Source organism: Choloepus didactylus, chromosome 4 (genome assembly GCF_015220235.1).
Source record: "Choloepus didactylus isolate mChoDid1 chromosome 4, mChoDid1.pri, whole genome shotgun sequence".
NCBI lineage: Eukaryota > Metazoa > Chordata > Mammalia > Pilosa > Megalonychidae > Choloepus > Choloepus didactylus.
Genome location: NC_051310.1, coordinates 151,991,485 through 152,014,249, shown reverse-complemented (window position 1 = coordinate 152,014,249; position 22,765 = coordinate 151,991,485). Strand labels below are relative to the sequence as shown.

The 22,765-nt window shown below is 38.9% G+C and overlaps 1 protein-coding gene across 1 annotated transcript in view; it reads left to right on the top strand.

The window, feature by feature from the left end:
- Positions 1-22,498, top strand: part of LOC119532901 — a 37,325-nt gene extending 14,827 nt beyond the window's left edge. Inside the window, 3 exon segments of the mRNA XM_037835139.1 lie at positions 17,177-17,462; positions 21,050-21,093; positions 22,018-22,498. Of these exon segments, the coding sequence (XP_037691067.1) occupies positions 17,177-17,462; positions 21,050-21,093; positions 22,018-22,498 (811 nt within the window).
- The last annotated feature ends 267 nt before the right edge of the window (positions 22,499-22,765 follow it).

Here is a 22,765-nt window from a genome sequence, read left to right as displayed (position 1 = left end):
AGATAAATAAATGTGAAATTAAAACATTAAGTGTTTTAAAGGAAAAATAGATAAAGTCTAATACTGTACAATAGGTTGCGAGTGAGGAATTAGTCCTAGTCTGCAAGTAGGGGAAGCCTGAAAATGTGATGCTTAAGTTAAGAGCTGAAGAATGAGTAGAATCACCTAGGAAAAGGGAAGGGGGCATATACATGGATGATACTACAACTTAATGAAGAATTAACAAGCCTATATCTCCATGAGGTAGGACTATTCTTGGAAAGAAAACAGACCTGTCCAACTAAACCTTCCAAGTCAAGAAGTTAAAAATCACTGCAGGAGAGAATAAGCATATATTTGCAGGGCCCCCTGCGGAACTGGGGGAAAATGTGGAAATGTTGGACTTCCCCTCCTGGGTTATTACTGATATTCTCACAAACATTGAGGACTAAAAATTTGGTAGGATGAGCCCTTGATCTTGGGGTGTGCCCTTGTGAAGCTTGTTGCAGCAGAGGAGAGCTGAGCCTCCTTATAATTGTGCCTAAGAGATTCCCCCAGAGAACCTCTTTTGTTGCTCAGATGTGGCCTCTCTCTCTCTAAGCCCACGTGGCAGTGAACTCACTGCCCTCCTGTCTCCATGGGAATGCACTCCCAGGGACATAAAACTCCCTTGCAATGTGAGACATGACTCTCCAGGGTGAGCCTGGACCCAGCATCATGGGATTGAGAAAATCTTCTTGATCAAAAAGGGGAAGTGCAATGAAACAAAGTTTCAGTGACTGAAAGAATTCAAATGTAGTTGAGAGGTCACTCTGGAGGGCACACTTATGTACTATATAGATATCCCTTTTTAGTTTTTAGTGTATTAGAATAGCTAGAAGGAAATACCTGAAGCTGTCAAACTGAAATCCAGTAGCCTGGATTCTTGAAGATGATTGCATAACTATGTGGCTTACATGGTGTGACTGTGTGACTGTGAGGACCTTGTGGCTCCCATTCCTTTTGCCCAGTATAGGGACAGATGAGTAGAAAAATGGGGCAAAAACTAAATGAAAGATAGGATGGGATGGGGAGATGAGATGTTTTGGTTGTTCTTTTTTACTTTTTTATTCTATTCTATTCTATTCTATTCTATTCTATTCTATTCTATTTTTTGGAGTAAGGAAAATGTTAGAGGGTTGATTCTTGTGATGAGTGCCCAGATATGTGGTGGTGCTGTGAATGGTTGATTCTACACGGTGGATGATTGTAGGCTATGTGAATGCATCTCAATAAAACTGCATTTGAAAAAAATCACTGCAGGGAGTTTAAAGAAAATATAGGTTAGAAAAATCACATTGACAGCCCACGAGTTATCTCCATTTATTTAATGGATATGCTGGTGATACTCAACATATTAAACAATCTTCATGGCACAAGTACTGTCCAATCACAGTGGGTCCCATTCATTAGGGGGGAGGAAGATCCTAGTGCCCCGTGTTCCAGGCATTAATCCTTAGCTCTTTGGCTGCTGGGTCAGGGGAAGCCCTGGGACTCCCATGGGAAGGTGAGGCTGAAGGCAGGGATGAGCTCTCAGGAGACAGTCACCAACTGCTGTGGAGTTACTTCAGTATTTTCAACAGCCAGCACAGGAAATTTTGTATTTAATCTTTGTTTCAGTTGAGTAACCACTTTTGCTCATTTAGTTTCAGCTTCCTTATTACCATTAGGTCCTTATTACCATTAGGTCCTTTTGCAACTCACCATCTGAATAAGCAGAATATCCACTGTCTCAAGGAGAGAGTTTCCTTTCTTTATAACAAAATCTAGGCAAAAGTAAACATTTTCTCTTCACAAAACAGAAATGAAGAAAATGCCCTCGACAAAGTATGCTATCATGAATGTGGATAATTTCCTAAAATGAAATTAATTAATCAAATATAGTTGGGAGAAAAGATTGATAAATATGACCAAGTAATATTAATACTTATGTGGCAAATATTACATGAATGAAATGAATATGTAAATGTCACAACAAGGAGAGCTAAAGGCTAATATTTATAAATTATAAATCATTACTTCCACTCCACAAGACAAAATACTTAGAGTAAATGAGCTAAAAAATTTTGAATGAGCAATCCATTAAATGAGGCAAAATTTCCAATAAAATACTAATTGTTTTTTAGTTCAGACTAACTTAGAAAGTCAATAACCATAAAAACAATGAGTTATTAAAGTTGGTAAGTTTCTGTTCATAATGGGAGGCAGACAACATTTCAGTGGGTCAGTTTGAAGATAATGTACTCAAAAGAGGCCTAAAAATCACAGAGTTTATCTAGCAATTCTACTTCAAATAATTTAATCTAAGAGAACATCATCCCAGAGTTGTCTGCAATAGAAGAAAAAACTGCAAACCATTTAAATGGCCAATAGATAATTGCTTAAAAACATGATCCTCTATTTATACAGTGAAAGAATATGCAACTCTTGACAATTATGTAGTATTATATTTAATAACATGAGAAATGCTTATGGAAGTTTGTGTAAAAAACTTAATCCAAATATAAATATATATGTATATATAATAAATGAACATATATACACACACACACATATATATGTATATATACCCATTTTAAATATAAGAAACATAAATAAAACATGTATAGTAAGTTTCACAATTTAAATAAAAATATTACTCTGACTATAAAGATAAATGGAAGGGAAAATCTTATATGTTACATGGTTGTAGCATTTTCTTTTTGCTGATATGTTTTCTCAAGATTTTCTTTAGTGAACATGCAGTTACACATGTATAATAAAACAAACATTTGTTAAAAGAAATTAACCTTTAGAGAGATCTCAACAAGGGAAAGAATTCACAGATCATTGTTCTAAAGACTACATGTATAGAAGAGGCAGAAGAGGTGGAAGGAGTGGAGAGAGCTATGTGCACAAGACTTTTGGAGAATAAAGTTCCAGCAAGATAGGAATTAGTTAAAGCCTGTCTCCCATTCACCTAGTATAGGCAATTGCCTCAATTTATCAAAATATCACCTTTGTCCAACATATTCTGACTTAGATACATACTACCCTGGCTTGAGCAAAACCTAAAATATGAACAGTTACATCAAAGGTGGGTGTGAGACTCTCAAAAGGATTCAGAAAGACTGTCTTAAATTCAGTCTCATTGAAAATTAACTAGGTAAGGTATAAACATATGTGGGAGAAGGGAAGGACAGGACTAGAGTGGTAAAATGAAAATGTGAGGTATGCCAATTTCAAAAGATTGTAAATTATATTTCCAAGATCAGTTTTTAAATGACAGTATACACAGTGAGCCTCTTCTCTCCCTCCTCCAAAATTACAGAAGGGCGCATGAGGAACTTCAGAGACTTGCATATTACTCCCGGGAACGCAGGACCCAGGTGTCCTGAGCTGTGCTGCTCACAGAGGCCAGATCCACGACAGAGCCTGTGATGCTCCCAAACTGTTCTGACCTGAAAAGAGGTGCTGAGGAAGATGGGTTCAAGTCAAATGGCCACTTTATTCCAATACTTTCAGGAGCTAGTTTCTACCCAGTGACCAAATCCAGAAACGTAATTAGCACCGAAATTGCTTTAGGTACTTTTAACTTAACTAAGTTTTTTTTTTAAACTTTTGTGTTTTTTTTAGAGAAGTTGTTTATAAAATCATATGGAATATACAGAGTCCCCATATTTCATCCCCTTATTATTAACACCTTGCATTAGAGTGGTGCATTTGTTACAAATGATGAAAGAATATTATTTTTACAATTGTCCTATTAATGATAGTCCCTTCTTTACATTAACTGTTTCTCTACCCAAAGGAAGGGTTGTTTTTCATTTGCTTGTTTTCCTTCACACTAAAATGGTTTTTCTTACCTGAGATTGAATGAGCTTAGCATTATCCCGGCACATTCAGGCTTATGCAGTTGGACCAGTCCCAGGGGTTTACTGTCTGAGGTCAGCTACCTACTAAAGCCACATGGAGCAGAAGTCAGACAGTGAGCTCACAGGAGATGTCACAGAGCTTCTGTTGTGTGAGCTAAGAGTGTATGAGGGGGGATATAAGGGACGGATATGAGATTCTTGGTAGTGGTGTTGTTTTCTGTCCTTACTACTACATTGTATCGTATGACATGTTATTTTTCTTTGTATCATCTTTTTTATTATTCACTAACAAAACAAAACAAAACAAAACACTGTTTTTTGTAGTAATCAATATGTTCAAGTGCTGATTGTGGTGATACATGTACAACTTTATGATGATACTGTGAGCAACTCACTGTAAACTGTGGATAAAAGTACTGTATGTGACTATAACTCTATAAAATTGTAGGAAAAAATATAAATGGGAGTAAAAGTATTGTAGAAAACAGGGAGAGAGGGATGTATCTACTGTTGATGAGCAGGCAGAGTAGTGTAGCCTTTCTGAAGGTCAGTGTGGTGGTTCCACAAAAAGCTATGTATGTGGGGGCCATAAGGTCCTGCAACCTGATTATGGGGTATGTAGTGGGAAGAGCAGAGACATGAATGGACATTTGAACACTGGTGTTCGTGGAGACAGTTTTCATGATTTGCAATGGGTGGAGGTGGCCTAAGGGTACACAGACTGAGGAACAGAATGGTGAACTCTGGTGTATGCATACAATGGGATATTGAGCAACTATGAGAAAGAGTGAAGCTGTGAAACACGCAATGAGGTGAATGGATCCTGTATACAGCATTTTGATTGAAGTATGTCAGAAATAAAGGCAAACATTACAATGCCTCACCAATATGGACTAACTACAATGTGTAAACTCAGAACTGAATCTTAGAACACAGCCTAAGAGGGGAACAATTATTGTAATGGTCCCTAGATTGTAAGCCGTTACAGCAGTCAAATCTATTCCTGAATTGTAGTGGCTATCTCCAAATTTCGAGATGTTGATCACTTAGTGCTCTGTGCTCTGCCTGATAGGTCTCTGGAATATTGTATATCTCTGTGACACCTGAAACTCAGAGCTAGAGCTCGGCAGATATGAACATCAGTATTAGTGCATAGAGCAACTGTTAAAAAAAAATAAAAAAGCTGAAAAAGAGCCCAGACTTCAATTAGTGATATGAATGAAGAGATCTGGTTAAGACTAGGGCAAACCAGGCCAAAGGGTAAAGGTTGAAACTGACTGTGTTTTAAAACTTAACTTCCATGTGAGACCAAGGGAAAAGATGTCTATTTGGTGCAGGATCTATATTTTTTAAACAGTATAACTCTACAGTCAGTTTGTTCAAACACCACAATTACATGGAACTTGGAATAGGAAGTGAGATATGGTAGGTTGTAATAGGTTAGAGTGAAATGGTGACACATCCCAAAGTAATTTGGGCAGAGAATAAAAATATATTTGCAGGGCCCCCTGAGGAACTGGGGGAGGAACAGGGCCCCCCAAGGAACTGGGGGAACCTGGATTGTTGCTGAAGTTCTCACAAACACTGAGGTCTGAGGGTTTGATGTGCCGAGCCCTCTATCATGGGACTTGCCCTTATGAAGCTCATTGCTGCAAGGGAGAGGCTAAACCTGCTTATAATTGTGCCTAAGAGTCTCCCCCTGAGTACCTCTTTTTTGCACAGATGTGGTCCTCTCTCTCTAGCTAAGCCACCACAGCAGGGGAACTCATTGCCCTCTTGGCTATATGGGAGCTGACTCCCAAGGGTGTAAATCACCATGGCAACACAGGATATGACTCCCAAGGATGAATCTGAACCCAGCATCATGGGGTTGAGAATATCTTCTTGACCAAAAGGGGGATGTGAAATGAAACAAAATAAAGTTTCAATGGCTGACAGATTTCAAATGGAGTCAAGAGGTCACTCTGGTGGACCTCCTTGCACACTATATAGATAACCTCTTTTAGGTTTAAGGTATTGGAATAGCTAGAAGTAAATTCCTGAAACTATCAAACTCCAACCCAGTAGTCTAGACTCTTGAAGACGATTGTATAACAATGTAGCTTACGAGGAGTGGCAGTGTGACTGTGAAAACCTTTTGGATTGTACTCCCTTTATCTAGTGTATAGATGGATGAGTAGAAAAATGGAGACAAAAACTGAGTGAAAAATAGGGTGGGATGGGGGGATGACTTGGGTATTCTTTTTACTTTTATTTTTTATTCTGATTCTTTCTGATGTAAGGAAAATGTTCAAAAATAGATGGGGGTGATGAATGCATGACTATATGATGGTACTGTAAACAGTTGATTATACATCATGGATGATTACAAGGTATGTGAATATACTTCAATAAAACTGAACTTAATTTAAAAAAAAGTAAATGAATAGTAGGAAGGGATGGGGGGTATGGGCTGTTTGGGGTGTTCTTTTTTACTTTAACCTTTATTCTTATTCTTTTTTGTGTTTGGTAATGAAAATGTTCAAGAACAGATTGTGGTGGTGAATGTACAAATAAATAATGATACTGTGAACAGTTGAATGCACACCATGGATGACTGTAGAGTATGTGACTTTATGTGAATAAAATTGAATGAAAAATAAACATATACTTCTACTAATTTGGAGCTTTTATTTCCATTGAGTTCTCACTCTAAGGCTACAAAATATTGAGAGGATAAGGTTTATTAAAATAGTTGTATCATGCAGTTACAATGTTTGTGTAAACTGAAGAGAGTAGAACAATTTAACATAATTTAATGATTTAAACAGATCATAATAAGTATCTCGATTATAGAAACAATTTACAAGACAGATACTTTGTAACATTGAAAAAAATTCATACATAGTTTTCAAACTGACATAATTCTGTATTTTACCCAAATTCCTCTGCTTATTTGTTAATTTTTTTATTCCTGTCACATGAATGCAATCATTATCCAAGTATCTATGTACATATACAGTATACAATTTTGAATCTTGTATGTCATTTATCATGATATTTCAAGGTTTTTGTTTTTGTTTTTAAACACAGTGTTCAGAAAATTAATTTACAATTTTCAGGAAATATTATGAAAGAGTGAAATGTCATGCACACTAGATGACTGCAAATCCTATGAAACTCCAGGCATTCTCCATGAGAACTCCTTCAAGATATATGATTCCATATTTGTCTGATCCCTTCACTGTTTTTAAGTTATTTTATAGCTCTGGCAATTGTAGAATACTGATAATGAAATTATTCTAACTGTAGAAATGCACATTTTTTCTCATTATGTACAAATGATTCCCCTCTATCTCCCAGATCATAGAAGCCTGATTAGTACCCATTCACAAATTCAGAATTTGTCATTGCCTGTCTATTTCTCTGATTCACTTTTGATTCTCTTTTTAACATTATACTATTTCCCCTATTCATTAATGAGTGGAATAAAATCTTTGACGTGTTCACTTTTATTTTTAAGGGTCATTATTTTACTAATTTTTCCATTGAGTAGAATTTCTTAACTACATGTTGCCAAATTGATGGCTATATGGAAATTTCTGATATTTGCCATTATACATTTATCAGGATATAATATCTCAATACATATGGCTAGTTTATTCTGCTATTTCAAAAATCCTATTTAATAAAGATTCAAAGTATATATAATGACATTTGATGACCCAGGAAGATAATTGTGTTTAAGGAACATGACACAAACTGCTTATTTTGGACTTTAGTTATGAGAATTCAGTTTATCAGTATGAGTGATCACCACTAACATAGACTAGTAGTTGCAGTTATTTTGATTGTAAAAGCATTGTACATCTCAGCATTTATTAGTACTTCCATGGGCTTCTGGGATGAAAGGTTTAGCTGCACAACAGATACTTTAATTTGAAATTTTTCTTAAATATCCTATACTAACTGGAAACTAAACAGAAGATTAAATCTGTTCCTTTAATACATTTGCTATCTTTCTTTCTCTAGGCCATATTTACACTAATTCATAGGCTCATGCTGTACATGCATCCTTCTTCAGGGCGTCAATAAAGAAGATAAAAGTCTCCAAGGGCGTAGAGACAGAAATGAGCAAAAAGACTTATTTCTGAACTTAAAAATAAATATTAATTACTATCAAGTGAGTTCTCTTCCACATGTGTTTGAATGTATGTTTTAGATTTAGTAGAGAAAAGTTTCTTTAAACAAAAACTAACTGTTTAGCATTCTTTTTTCCTAGTAGTTGGTCTAAAATGCAAGCTTTTAATACAAATTTAAAAACTTGGAACATGAACTTTACTAAAAATTTACAAATGGAATTTGACTAAGTAGACTCCCATTATCTTTCTTTTCTTCGGTATCTTCAAACCAGAAGTGTACTTTATATGTTTATGCTGTATTTTTTCATTGCCTTCAATGTGTAAGGTTACCTGAGTAACATGGCCCATTATTAACATAAACAAGCCACAAGTATTTATTGAGCACAAAGATAATAAAACCAATATTTGTTCTCAGGAATTCAAGGTCCTGGGTGTCCTAAAAAAGAAGTTTATCACTCTTGATCTCAAATCAGCCCATAGAAACCTCAGAAATACACATAATCTTAAAATTCAATTTTATTGAAATATAGTCACATACCACATAATCATCCAAAGTGTACAATCAATTGTTCACAGTACCATCATACAGTTGTGCATCTAGCACCAGAATCTATTTTTAGAATGTTTTCCTGTACCAGAACAAGTGAAATTAAGAATAAAAAATATTAGTAAAAAAGAACACCTAAATCATCCCCTCCTCCCACAAGATTTTTCATTTTATTTTATTTTGTTTTTTTAGCAATATCAGATAAAAGGCATCCTCCAAGAATAGTTATCTAAAATGACAGCAGGGGGAGGCGGGGCAAGATGGCAGACTGGTGAGCTGTAAGTTTTAGTTACTCCTCCAGGAAAGTAGGTAAAAAGCCAGGAACTGCGTGGACTGGACACCACAGAGCAATCTGTCTTTGGGCATACTTCATAAAACACTCATGAAAATGTCGAACTGCTGAGATCAGCAAAATCTGTAAGTTTTTGCGGCCAGGGGACCCGCGCCCCTCCCTGCCAGGCTCAGTCCCGTGGGAGGAGGGGCTGCCAGCTCCGGGAAGGAGAAGGGAGAACTGCAGTGGTAGCCCTTCTCAGAAACTCATTCTACTGATTCAAATTCCAACCATAGATAGACTGAGACCAGACAACAGAGAATCTGAGAGCTGCCAGCCCAGCAGAGAGGAGACAGGCATAGAAAAAAAAAAATAACACGAAAAACTCCAAAATAAAAGCAGAGGATTTTTGGAGTTCTGGTGAACACAGAAAGGGGAAGGGCGGAGCTCAGGCCTTGAGGCGCATATGCAAATCCCGAAGAAAAGCTGATCTTAATGGCCCTGGTTTCTTTGTCTATTAGCATTTCAATAACCCATTAGATCTCTGAGGAGGGCCATTTTTTTTTTTTTTTTAATCCTTTTTTCTTTTCCTAAAACAATTACTCTAAGAAGCCCAATACAGAAAGCTTCAAAGAATTGCAATTTGGGCAGGTCAAGTCAACAGCAGAACTAAGAGAGCTCTGAGACAAAAGGCAATAATCCAGTGGCTGAGAAAATTCACTAAACACCACAACTTCCCAAGAAAAGGGGGGTATCCGCTCACAGCCACCATCCTGGTGGACAGGAAACACTCCTGCCCATCGCCAGCCCCATAGCCCAGAGCTGTCCCAGACAACCCAGTGTGACGGAAGTGCTTCAAATAACAGGCACACACCACAAAACTGGGCGTGGACATTAGCCTTCCCTGCAACCTCAGCTGATTGTCCCAGAGCTGGGAAGGTGGAGCAGTGTGAATTAACAAAGCCCCATTCAGCCATCATTTGAGCAGACTGGGAGCCTCCCTACACAGCCCAGCAGCCCAGAACTGCCCTGGGGGGACGGCACTCACCTGTGACATAGCACAGTCATCCCTCAACAGAGGACCCGGGGTGCACGGCCTGGAAGAGGGGCCCACTTGCAAGTCTCAGGAGCCATACGCCAATACCAAAGACTTGTGGGTCAGTGGCAGAGACAAACTGTGGCAGGATTGAACTGAAGGATTAGACTATTGCAGCAGCTTTAAAACTCTAGGATCATCAGGGAGATTTGATTGTTAGGGCCACCCCCCCTCCCCGACTGCCCAGAAACACGCCCCACATACAGGGCAGGCAACACCAACTACACACACAAGCTTGGTACACCAATTGGGCCCCACAAGACTCACTCCCCCACTCACCAAAAAAAAGGCTAAGCAGGGGAGAGCTGGCTTGTAGAGAACAGGTGGCTCGTGGATGCCACCTGCTGGTTAGTTAGAGAAAGTGTACTCCACGAAGCTGTAGATCTGATAAATTAGAGATAAGGACTTCAATAGGTCCACAAACCCTAAAAGAACCCTATCAAGTTCAGCAAATGCCACGAGGCCAAAAACAACAGAAAATTATAAAGCATATGAAAAAACCAGACGATATGGATAACCCAAGCCCAAGCACCCAAATCAAAAGACCAGAAGAGACATAGCACCTAGAGCAGCTACTCAAAGAACTAAAGATGAACAATGAGACCATAGTACGGGATATGAAGGAAATCAAGAAGACTCTAGAAGAGCATAAAGAAGACATTGCAAGACTAAATAAAAAAATGGATGATCTTATGGAAATTAAAGAAACTGTTGACCAAATTAAAAACATTCTGGACACTCATAGTACAAGACTAGAGGAAGTTGAACAACGAATCAGTGACCTGGAAGATGACAGAATGGAAAATGAAAGCATAAAAGAAAGAATGGGGAAAAAAATTGAAAAAATCGAAATGGACCTCAGGGATATGATAGATAATATGAAACGTCCAAATATAAGACTCATTGGTGTCCCAGAAGGGGAAGAAAAGGGTAAAGGTCTAGGAAGAGTATTCAAAGAAATTGTTGGGGAAAACTTCCCAAATCTTCAAAACAACATAAATACACAAATCATAAATGCTCAGTGAACTCCAAATAGAATAAATCCAAATAAACCCACTCCGAGACATATACTGATCACACTGTCAAACACAGAAGAGAAGGAGCAAGTTCTGAAAGCAGCAATAGAAAAGCAATTCACCACATACAAAGGAAACAGCATAAGACTAAGTAGTGACTACTCAGCAGCCACCATGGAGGCGAGAAGGCAGTGCACGATATATTTAAAATTCTGAGTGAGAAAAATTTCCAGCCAAGAATACTTTATCCAGCAAAGCTCTCCTTCAAATTTGAGGGAGAGCTTAAATTTTTCACAGACAAACAAATGCTGAGAGAATTTGCTAACAAGAGACCTGCCCTACTGGAGATACTAAAGGGAGCCCTACAGACAGAGAAAGAAAGACAGGACAGAGAGACTTGGAGAAAGGTTCAGTACTAAAGAGATTCGGTATGGGTACAATAAAGGATATTAATAGAGAGAGGGAAAAATATGGCAAACATAAACCAAAGGATAAGATGGCCAATTCAAGAAATGCCTTCACGGTTTTAACGTTGAATGTAAATGGATTAAACTCCCCAATTAAAAGATATAGATTCGCAGAATGGATCAAAAAAAATGAACCATCAATATGTTGCATACAAGAGACTCATCTTAGACACAGGGACACAAAGAAACTGAAAGAGAAAGGATGGAAAAAAATATTTCATGCAAGCCACAGCCAAAAGAAAGCAGGTGTAGCAATATTAATCTCAGATAAAATAGACTTCAAATGCAGGGATGTTTTGAGAGACAAAGAAGGCCACTACATACTAATAAAGGGGCAATTCAGCAAGAAGAAATAACAATCGTAAATGTCTATGCACCCAATCAAGGTGCCACAAAATACATGAGAGAAACACTGGCAAAACTAAAGGAAGCAATTGATGTTTCCACAATAATTGTGGGAGACTTCAACACATCACTCTCTCCTATAGATAGATCAACCAGACAGAAGACCAATAAGGAAATTGAAAACCTAAACAATCTGATAAATGAATTAGATTTAACAGACATATACAGGACATTACATCCCAAATCACCAGGATACACATACTTTTCTAGTGCTCATGGAACTTTCTCCAGAATAGATCATATGCTGGGACATAAAACAAGGCTCAATAAATTTAAAAAGATTGAAATTATTCAAAGCACATTCTCTGACAACAATGGAATACAATTAGAAGTCAATAACCATCAGAGACTTAGAAAATTCACAAATACCTGGAGGTTAAACAACACACTCCTAAACAATCAGTGGGTTAAAGAAGAAATAGCAAGAGAAATTGCTAAATATATAGAGACGAATGAAAATGAGAACACAACATACCAAAACCTATGGGATGCAGCAAAAGCAGTGCTAAGGGGGAAATTTATAGCACTAAACGCATATATTAAAAAGGAAGAAAGAGCCAAAATCAAAGAACTAATGGATCAACTGAAGAAGCTAGAAAATGAACAGCAAACCAATCCTAAACCAAGTAGAAGAAAAGAAATAACAAGGATTAAATCAGAAATAAATGACATAGAGAACAAAAAAACAATAGAGAGGATAAATATCACCAAAAGTTGGTTCTTTGAGAAGATCAACAAGATTGACAAGCCCCTAGCTAGACTGACAATATCAAAAAGAGAGAAGACCCATATAAACAAAATAATGAATGAAAAAGGTGACATAACTGCAGATCCTGAAGAAATTAAAAAAATTATAAGAGGATATTATGAACAATTGTATGGCAACAAACTGGATAATGTAGAAGAAATGGACAATTTCCTGGAAACCTATGAACAACCTAGACTGACCAGAGAAGAAATAGAAGACCTCAACCAACCCATCACAAGCAAAGAGATCCAATCAGTCATCAAAAGTCTTCCCACAAATAAATGCCCAGGGCCAGATGGCTTCACAGGGGAATTCTACCAAACTTTCCAGAAAGAACTGACACCAATCTTACTCAAACTCTTTCAAAACATTGAAAAAAATGGAACACTACCTAACTCATTTTATGAAGCTAACATCAATCTAATACCAAAACCAGGCAAAGATGCTACAAAAAAGGAAAACTACCGGCCAATCTCCCTAATGAATATAGATGCAAAAATCCTCAACAAAATACTTGCAAATCGAATTCAAAGACACATTAAAAAAATCATACACCATGACCAAGTGGGGTTCATTCCAGGCATGCAAGGATGGTTCAACATAAGAAAAACAATCAATGTATTACAACACATTAACAAGTCAAAAGGGAAAAATCAATTGATCATCTCAATAGATGCTGAAAAAGCATTTGACAAAATCCAACATCCATTTTTGATAAAAACACTTCAAAAGGTAGGAATTGAAGGAAACTTCCTCAACATGATAAAGAGCATATATGAAAAACCCACAGCCAGCAGAGTACTCAATGGTGAGAGACTGAAAGCCTTCCCTCTAAGATCAGGAACAAGACAAGGATGCCCGCTGTCACCACTGTTATTCAACATTGTGCTGGAAGTGCTAGCCAGGGCAATCCGGCAAGACAAAGAAATAAAAGGCATCCAAATTGGAAAAGAAGAAGTAAAACTGTCATTGTTTGCAGATGATATGATCTTATATCTAGAAAACCCTGAGAAATCGACGATACAGCTACTAGAGCTAATAAACAAATTTAGCAAAGTAGCAGGATACAAGATTAATGCACATAAGTCAGTCATGTTTCTATATGCCAGAAATGAACAAACTGAAGAGTCACTCAAGAAAAAGATACCATTTTCAATAGCAACTAAAAAAATCAAGTACCTAGGAATCAACTTAACCAAAGATGTAAAAGACCTATACAAAGAAAACTACATAACTCTACTAAAAGAAATAGAAGCGGACCTTAAAAGATGGAAAAGTATTCCATGTTCATGGATAGGAAGGCTAAATGTCATTAAGATGTCAATTCTACCCAAACTCATCTACAGATTCAATGCAATCCCAATCAAAATTCCAACAACCTACTTTGCAGACTTGGAAAAGCTAGTTATCAAATTTATTTGGAAAGGGAAGATGCCTCGAATTGCTAAAGACACTCTAAAAGAGAAAAACGAAGTGGGAGGACTTACACTCCCTGACTTTGAAGCTTATTATAAAGCCACAGTTGCCAAAACAGCATGGTACTGGCACAAAGATAGACATATAGATCAATGGAATCGAATTGAGAATTCAGAGATAGACCCTCAGATCTATGGCCGACTGATCTTTGATAAGGCCCCCAAAGTCACTGAACTGAGCCATAATGGTCTTTTCAACAAATGGGGCTGGGAGAGTTGGATAGCCATATCCAAAAGAATGAAAGAGGACCCCTACCTCACCCCCTACACAAAAATTAACTCAAAATGGACCAAAGATCTCAATATAAAAGAAAGTACCATAAAACTCCTAGAAGATAATGTAGGAAAACATCTTCAAGACCTTGTATTAGGCGGCCACTTCCTAGACTTTACACCCAAAGCACAAGCAACAAAAGAGAAAATAGATAAATGGGAACTCCTCAAGCTTAGAAGTTTCTGCACCTCAAAGGAATTTCTCAAAAAGGTAAAGAGGCAGCCAACTCAATGGGAAAAAATTTTTGGAAACCATGTATCTGACAAAAGACTGATATCTTGCATATACAAAGAAATCCTACAACTCAATGACAATAGTACAGACAGCCCAATTATAAAATGGGCAAAAGATATGAAAAGACAGTTCTCTGAAGAGGAAATACAAATGGCCAAGAAACACATGAAAAAATGTTCAGCTTCACTAGCTATTAGAGTTGCAAATTAAGACCACAATGAGATACCATCTAACACCGGTTAGAATGGCTGCCATTAAACAAACAGGAAACTACAAATGCTGGAGGGGATGTGGAGAAATTGGAACTCTTATTCATTGTTGGTGGGACTGTATAATGGTTCAGCCACTCTGGAAGTCAGTCTGGCAGTTCCTTAGAAAACTAGATATAGAGCTACCATTCGATCCAGCGATTGCACTTCTCGGTATATACCCGGAAGATCGGAAAGCAGTGACACGAACAGATATCTGCACGCCAATGTTCATAGCAGCATTATTCACAATTGCCAAGAGATGGAAACAACCCAAATGTCCTTCAACAGATGAGTGGATAAATAAAATGTGGTATATACACACGATGGAATACTACGCGGCAGTAAGAAGGAACGATCTGGTGAAACATATGACAACATGGATGAACCTTGAAGACATAATGCTGAGCGAAATAAGCCAGGCACAAAAAGAGAAATATTATATGCTACCACTAATGTGAACTTTCAAAAATGTAAAACAAATGGTTTATAATGTAGAATGTAGGGGAACTAGCAGTAGAGAGCAATTAAGGAAGGGGGAACAATAATCCAAGAAGAACAGATAAGCTATTTAACGTTCTGGGGATGCCCAGAAATGACTATGGTCTGTTAATTTCTGATGGATATAGTAGGAACAAGTTCACAGAAATGTTGCTATATTATGTAACTTTCTTGGGGTAAAGTAGGAACATGTTGGAAGTTAAGCAGTTATCTTAGGTTAGTTGTCTTTTTCTTACCCCCTTGTTATGGTCTCTTTGAAATGTTCTTTTATTGTATGTTTGTTTTCTTTTTACCTTTTTTTTTCATACAGTTGATTTAAAAGAGAAGGGAAATTAAAAAAAAAAAAAAAAAAAAGTAAAACAAGGGAAAAAAAAGATGTAGTGCCCCCTTGAGGAGCCTGTGGAGAATGCAGGGGTATTCACCTACCCCACCTCCATGGTTGCTAACATGACCACAGACATAGGGGACTGGTGGTTTGATGGGTTGAGCCCTCTACCATAAGTTTTACCCTTGGGAAGACGGTTGCTGCAAAGGAGAGGCTAGGCCTCCCTATATTTGTGCCTAAGAGTCTCCTCCTGAATGCCTCTTTGTTGCTCAGATGTGGCCCTCTCTCTCTGGCTAAGCCAACTTGAAAGGTGAAATCACTGCCCTCCCCCCTATGTGGGATCAGACACCCAGGGGAGTGAATCTCCCTGGCAACGTGGAATATGACTCCCGGGGAGGAATGTAGACCCGGCATCGTGGGACGGAGAACATCTTCTTGACCAAAAGGGAGATGTGAAAGGAAATGAAATAAGCTTCAGTGGCAGAGAGATTCCAAAACGAGCCGAGAGATCACTCTGGTGGGCACTCTTACTTTTTAGGTTCTAAAGAATTGGGGTAGCTGGTGGTGGATACCTGAAACTATCAAACTACAACCCAGAACCCATGAATCTCGAAGACAGTTGTATAAAAATGTACCTTATGAGGGGTGACAATGGGATTGGGAAAGCCATAAGGACCAAACTCCACTTTGTCTAGTTTATGGATGGATGTGTAGAAAAGTAGGGGAAGGAAACAAACAGACAAAGGTACCCAGTGTTCTTTTTTACTTCAATTGCTCTTTTTCACTCTAATTATTATTCTTGTTATTTTTGTGTGTGTGCTAATGAAGGTGTCAGGGATTGATTTAGGTGATGAATGTACAACTATGTAATGGTACTGTAAACAATCGAAAGTACAATTTGTTTTGTATGACTGTGTGGTATGTGAATATATCTCAATAAAATGATGATTAAAAAAATAAAAAATAAAAAATTAAAAAAAAATTTGCTGGGTGTACTTCCAGTAATGTTTCTTTGTGCTTAAAAAGACATGGGATTTTTGGAGTAATGCAAATGTTCAAAGATTGTGGTGATGAAAGCACAACTATATGACGATACAGTGAACAACTGATTGTACACTTTGGAAGATTGTATGTTATGTGATTATATCTCAATAAAATTGCATTAAAAATGAAAAAAAAAAAAAAAGACATGGGACAGGGACAAGAGGAAAGAGATACTTTTCTGCCTGTGGACCTAGTCAACATTTGTCCACCGGAATCACTGCAGCCACTTTTTGACCTTGAGGAACAACACTGCCGACACGTTTAAGATGTCAGGGCCAAAGCTGTGTTATCAAGCAGGGTCAGCGGAGTCAGGAACCATACCAGTTATGTTAACAGGGAGAATACATCACAAGGCTTTGTTAACAAGGTCACCGAAAGACTAAAAACGTAACTCTGAGGTTTCAAGGAGGTAGTTACTGCAGAACAGCAAACACCACTTTTAGGGCTGGGGGGACAAAGGGAAGAGGTTGGAATCATCAGCACTTACTTAGAGGGTGAGTTTCATGGAACTGAAGTGCAGGCTTCTGAGAAGGGGTCTGGTGCCGAAGTCTCCGGGCTTGGGCTTGGAGGACCCAGACTCTGAGGAGGGGTGCAATGAGGCTGGATCTGGGCGTGGTGGAAAACCAGCAAGTTGGATTCAGCTGCGCTCCTGGAAGGCGCTGCCTCTGCCAGGTGGAGCAGCTTTGCTGAAGCGATGCTGCAGGAGCAGGAAGCCCTCACGCAGCCTTCACGGAGGGATCCAGCGCCCCCTATTGGTGGAGCTTAACAGGGAGCAGCTGGCAAAGCAGGAAAGTGATTCCTGGAGTCCCAGCCCCTGCGTAACAAGGGGGGGTTTAGAAGGGTGTGCTTGGAGCTTGAAGGATAGCCTGATAATGGACACAGGTGGAAAGTACCTGAATCCTGGAAGACATCGCTGAGCCACTGAAATAAAAACCATGGAGCTGCCTCACCTCAAACTTCTTGCCACGAGACAAAATAAATGTCTCTATTGTATATTCAAAAAAAAAAATAAAATAAAATAAAATAAAATGACAGCAGGTAGTTTAAAAGTCATAAAAGTATGAAAGTCAAAAGGGAAATTGGAAATTTTTAGTATTTCCAATTTAATAGTAGACAAAAAAGATTGAAGGATAAAGAACAGGAGAAAAGTAGAAAACAATTAAAAGAAAGCATGTTTAAACCCAACCTTATGAAAATTGTATTAAATATGAATTGAAAAACAATGTAATTTCTAAAGTTTGAAGCAATCAAGGTGCCCTCTATTAGAAGAATGAATAAACTGTGTTAATATCATGCAATAGAATATTATTCACAGAATGAACAAATAAGCTATCAGACCCTGAAAAGAAAAGGAGGAAACAAATGAATATTGCTATGTGAAATCAATCCATTCTGAATAGTCTACACACTATGATTCCAAATACATGTCATTCTTGAAAAAGCAAAACTATAGAGACAATGAAAATATCATTGTTTGTTAAGGACTCAGGGGTGAGAGGGACAGAATGAAGAGGTAGATCACATGGGATTTTGGATACTGAAAATATTGTGTATGATAGCGAAATGGCAGATATATGAAAGCATATATTTGACAAAACCCATATAACTGTATAACATGAAGGGTAAACCCTAGTGTAAGATATGGACTTTAGATACTAAGAAAATATCAATATTGTTTCATTATATGAATTTTAAGAAATGTACCAAACTAAGAAAAGAGGGCAATAATAGGAGAAACCATTTGGTGTTAAGATAGAAGAAAGATGGGAGGAAATTTATGGGAAGTCCCCATATTTACTACTCAATTTCTCTATAAACCTAAAACTGTACTAAAAATCAAAGTACATGGAATGAAAAACAGAAACAGAAGGTTTGAAAGTTATCAACAAATATCCTCTAGCTAGAATAATACATGTAAGAAATGCAAGACATGCATTCTTAGCAAGAACACATGGAGTATTTACAAAAATATGTGCCAATTGTTGGGCCTAACACAAATATCAATAAATTTCAAAGAAGTGAAATCCCAGAGAGAATATCTTTGTATACAACAGACTCAAATTAGAAATGAATGATAAATAATAAAATCATTTCTAAAATAATACAACAATATTGAATATAAATGAACATATGTCAACAAAACTCATAGATCAAAGATGACATCACTAGGAAAACTGAAAAATATTTTGACATGGTGATCATAAAACCACACATATCAAAATTTGTGAGACACCCTTAAAACAATGCTAAGAAGGGAATTCATAGTTTGAAGGCTGACACAAAAAGACAGAACAAAATTATTTAAGAAGCTAAAAATATGAAGATAATGCAGAAGGAAAAGAGAAGAGGGGAAGCAAATTTAACCCAAAAGAAACAAATGCAAAGATTTCTCAAGTTTGGATATTTAAAAGGACTCCCAAGACTTTATCTAACCTAAATGGTGCAGCAAAAGCAAGAGATTACAGACACTGAGAACATGATAGCCACCCAGGAGAAACATTACCAGGGTCCTTAAGGTACAGAGTTGCACTTCACCTCCAGGTTGAACCACAAAGATTTTTGCAACAAATCTTGGCTTCATGAGAACTCAAGGAATAAGTCCCTGGTGGGGAGTCTTAAGCCCCAGTGGTCACTGAGTCAATGTCAATATGTGTTTGCTGATGTCAGTGCTGCTCAAATGTCATGACTTTGTAGACCAGGTAACATTTTACAGTGTCTGGATACTCTAATGTTGCTATTACAGGAAAGGGAGGTGATATTGCCATCTAATGTTTAGAGGACAAAGATGATGCTAAACATACATTCCACAAAACAGCCCTGCACTAAAAAGAAATATCCAACAAAAATTGTCAATGCTGACAGTACTGAGAACCTCTTTACCAAGTCGAGGCATTTCAAAACACAAAATAAACAACACAAAAACCTCATCTATGGAATTTAAAGCTGAGAGTAGAAGAGTCCCCAAGTATTAATCAATTGTTTTAGCAAAAATTCCCAGGAGAAATGCACATTTTTCAGGACTGTGTATTGATTCATCAGTGAGCTGGTTACCAGGTATTTCTGCACTATAGTTAAATAAGCAGACAATTACACTGAAATTACATCTATGATATAAATGAAGGATAAGTGCAGAAAATAGGTAGGTGCAGAAATATGGGGAGAGTATAAGAGGCTGGAGAGAGCGGTGTCAGTTCAGGAAACAGACAAGGTGGACGGGGGATGGGCTGTGGATGTGCCTTCCTCTGGGCATCCCACCCCCACCCACTAGCCGTTTGTGACTGTTATAAGCCCTGTGATGTCACACCAGAACCCTGGGTTGGCCTGTGCTTTCTCAGTACTTGTTGCCTGAGGCAGCACTTGGCTGTGGTTGATGGAGATCCTTCTCTTCAATCTGAGTTGCTTCAGTACCCCGTGGCTGAGCACAAACTCACCCATGTGGGGACTGGATTCTTTCTTCTTCCTCTTGTGTGTAGTGGGGCTATTCATCATCTTGCTCCACTACAGGCAGAGGAAATGTGTTTCAGAGAGTCAAGAAACATCTGGATTTCAGTGAGGTAAGGGAACCTGGGACCAGCCCACATAGAGATCACTGTTTTGTCCTCTTCCATTTCCCACTTTTCAAAACCCATTAAGAGGACCCAGAGAGAAAAATTAGTGTAGGAAATAAAAGATGGTAATCTGAGAGACAGTTTGGGCAGGTCAAATATGATGAGATGAGACCCCAGCTCAAGAGCATCCATCTGCGGTGGCAGAGGGCTATAAACTAAATTCCTAAACCGAGCAATTTATTGGTTAGGAATAAGACTGAGAAAATTCAAGACTCCCAGAGAAGAGAGTCCCTCAACACTAGTCCACCAGGTGCATCCCATATCAGGTGCCCCTGGGGAAGCATTTTCGTCTGTTAGTGCTATCATGCAGAACAAAAGGGGCCACTAAAAGATACTAACAATGTTTTTATCTAAGCTCTGGTCTCAGGGAGCACCATCCTACAGGAAGAAGCACATATCCCTGCAGGAAGGTGACACTGTGCTCTGTACAAAAGGCACCTGCTGATTAAATATAAAATGAGATTTGGATGATGAGAAAAGTTTGGTTATGGATGTTGGTGAGGGAATCAAAAATTTGCAAATATAATTGTAATGGACACTTAAAAATGGTTTACAGGCAAATTTTATGGTAGCTGTATGTTACCACCCTATAATTAAAAAAAAAGAGTAATTGAGGAACCCCTCCAGAACCCACATTTTGCCTTATTTAAACAAAAATTAGAAATGACTGCCCACTTATATGTAAATCACAGGCAAAGAATGGATTAGTTACTCATAAAAATGCAGTTTGGCAGGTTGCTATGAAACGGGATTTCAGGAAATAGGTCCCACGCCTTCCTTATTTTCTTGTTTTTCAGTGCCTGTGCAGACAAGAAGCAAGTGAAAATGGGTACATTGACAAGTAAGGATCTGCACTCCCAACACACTTGCTCCAAGGATGAACTTATCTCTCATGATCCCTAAAAACCAACACCACATGAACAGTCTCTCAGGATGCCCAGTGTTTGAGTAACTTCTTCAGATAGCAAAGACTACAGGGAGCAAAAACCCAAAGAAAGGCTGGCAAACCTGGGGCACTATCACATCCCTGCTCCACCAGTACTTGGAATTGAAGAAGGAAGGAGTTGGAGAGAGGGACAGGTGTAAAAATGGTGGGATGGACTTGGTTGGTTTGGGAGGCAGGGATTCTGGGGCCTACTGAGGCCTAAAGCTAACATTCCTCTTGTGAAATAAAATGTGTTCAGCTTACCTCACATGGTATTGTGGAATTAAGGGGGATTAGTGTGAAAGGCATTCATAAATGATTAAACATTAAACATGTGTGAGGCTCTCCATTGCTTCCCTTGACCATTTGACACTATATCCTTGTACTTGGAGCTCTTAGAGTCTATTCCTCCAAGAGACTCCCTTGAAGGGTTGTGACATGCAGCTCTATAGAATGTGTTTCACTCCTGCCTTCACCACATGTAACCCAGTCTCCTGATTTCCCAGCGTGGAGGGCTTGCCAGGGAGGCACCATGGGGACACTGGACATAAGTCCTCAGAAAAGGTGACTTTTCTCATCTCCTTCTTTCCTGTTCACCTTTCTGAGCATGGGCCAAGATGTTCCAAGTTTCCAGAGCTGTCTAGGGTAGGTGAGAGAGGGGACCATGTAGGGAAACCATGATGAAGCCATGGGATTGGGTGAAATATCTACTGGAGACTCAGGGTTGAAGGGAATCAAATCGGATGTGAAGCAGTGAAGACCTTCCCCCAGCCAGGACTGCCAAGGTGTCTTGATCCCCTTCCTTCTCTGACTGAAGCTCCTACCTTCTGTCTCCCACAGCCCCCTGTGCAAGCAGCCTGGAACAGCCAGATACCATGAAGTCACCTGTCATCCCTGGGTCTTCCCATCTACTCGGGATGACCATCTGCTGGAGGGGTCCCATGTGGAGGATGCTGCTCCCTCGGTGACCCCTTCAGCATATCGGTATCTGGCCTCCAGGTTACCTCCAAGTCCTCACAGAGACCAGCTGGCAACATCTGGGGCTGAGTCTCTGCTTCTTTTCTCTGCCAGCTCACTCTTCTCTCCAGGGGCCGAACCACCTGCCCCTCTCTGGGAGGCTCTTGGAGCACCGCTGAGGTTAATAACCTCCCACCACTTCATGCCTGGGGAAGCCCATCATCCCCTAGTGGGCACCATCCTATTTCTGTCCCATCCTCCCTCATTCCCTCCCTTTTTCTCCTTCCCCTCTTTTCCCTCCCTGTCACTGCTGCCACCTCCACCACTGGCCTTATCGCTGATCCTGAGTCTCATCCCAACTTAGCTCTCGGTTTCCCATCCCAGTTTTTCCACCTCTCCCTGACAGCCTTCATACCTCTGTCTCAGTATGTCCCCTTGACCTGTACTTCTTTTCCTGTTTGTCTTCTCTTCCAATTCCTCGTGCCAATGGTTCTACCATCTCTGCCACAGGGGAATCTTGACCCACTCCACCCTGAATCCCTCCTTTTTCCCCTTTTTTCACCACTGACTGTGTCCTGCCCTTTATCATCTGAGCCTCTGGACCTGCCCACCCCCTCCCTTTCCTTGCCTT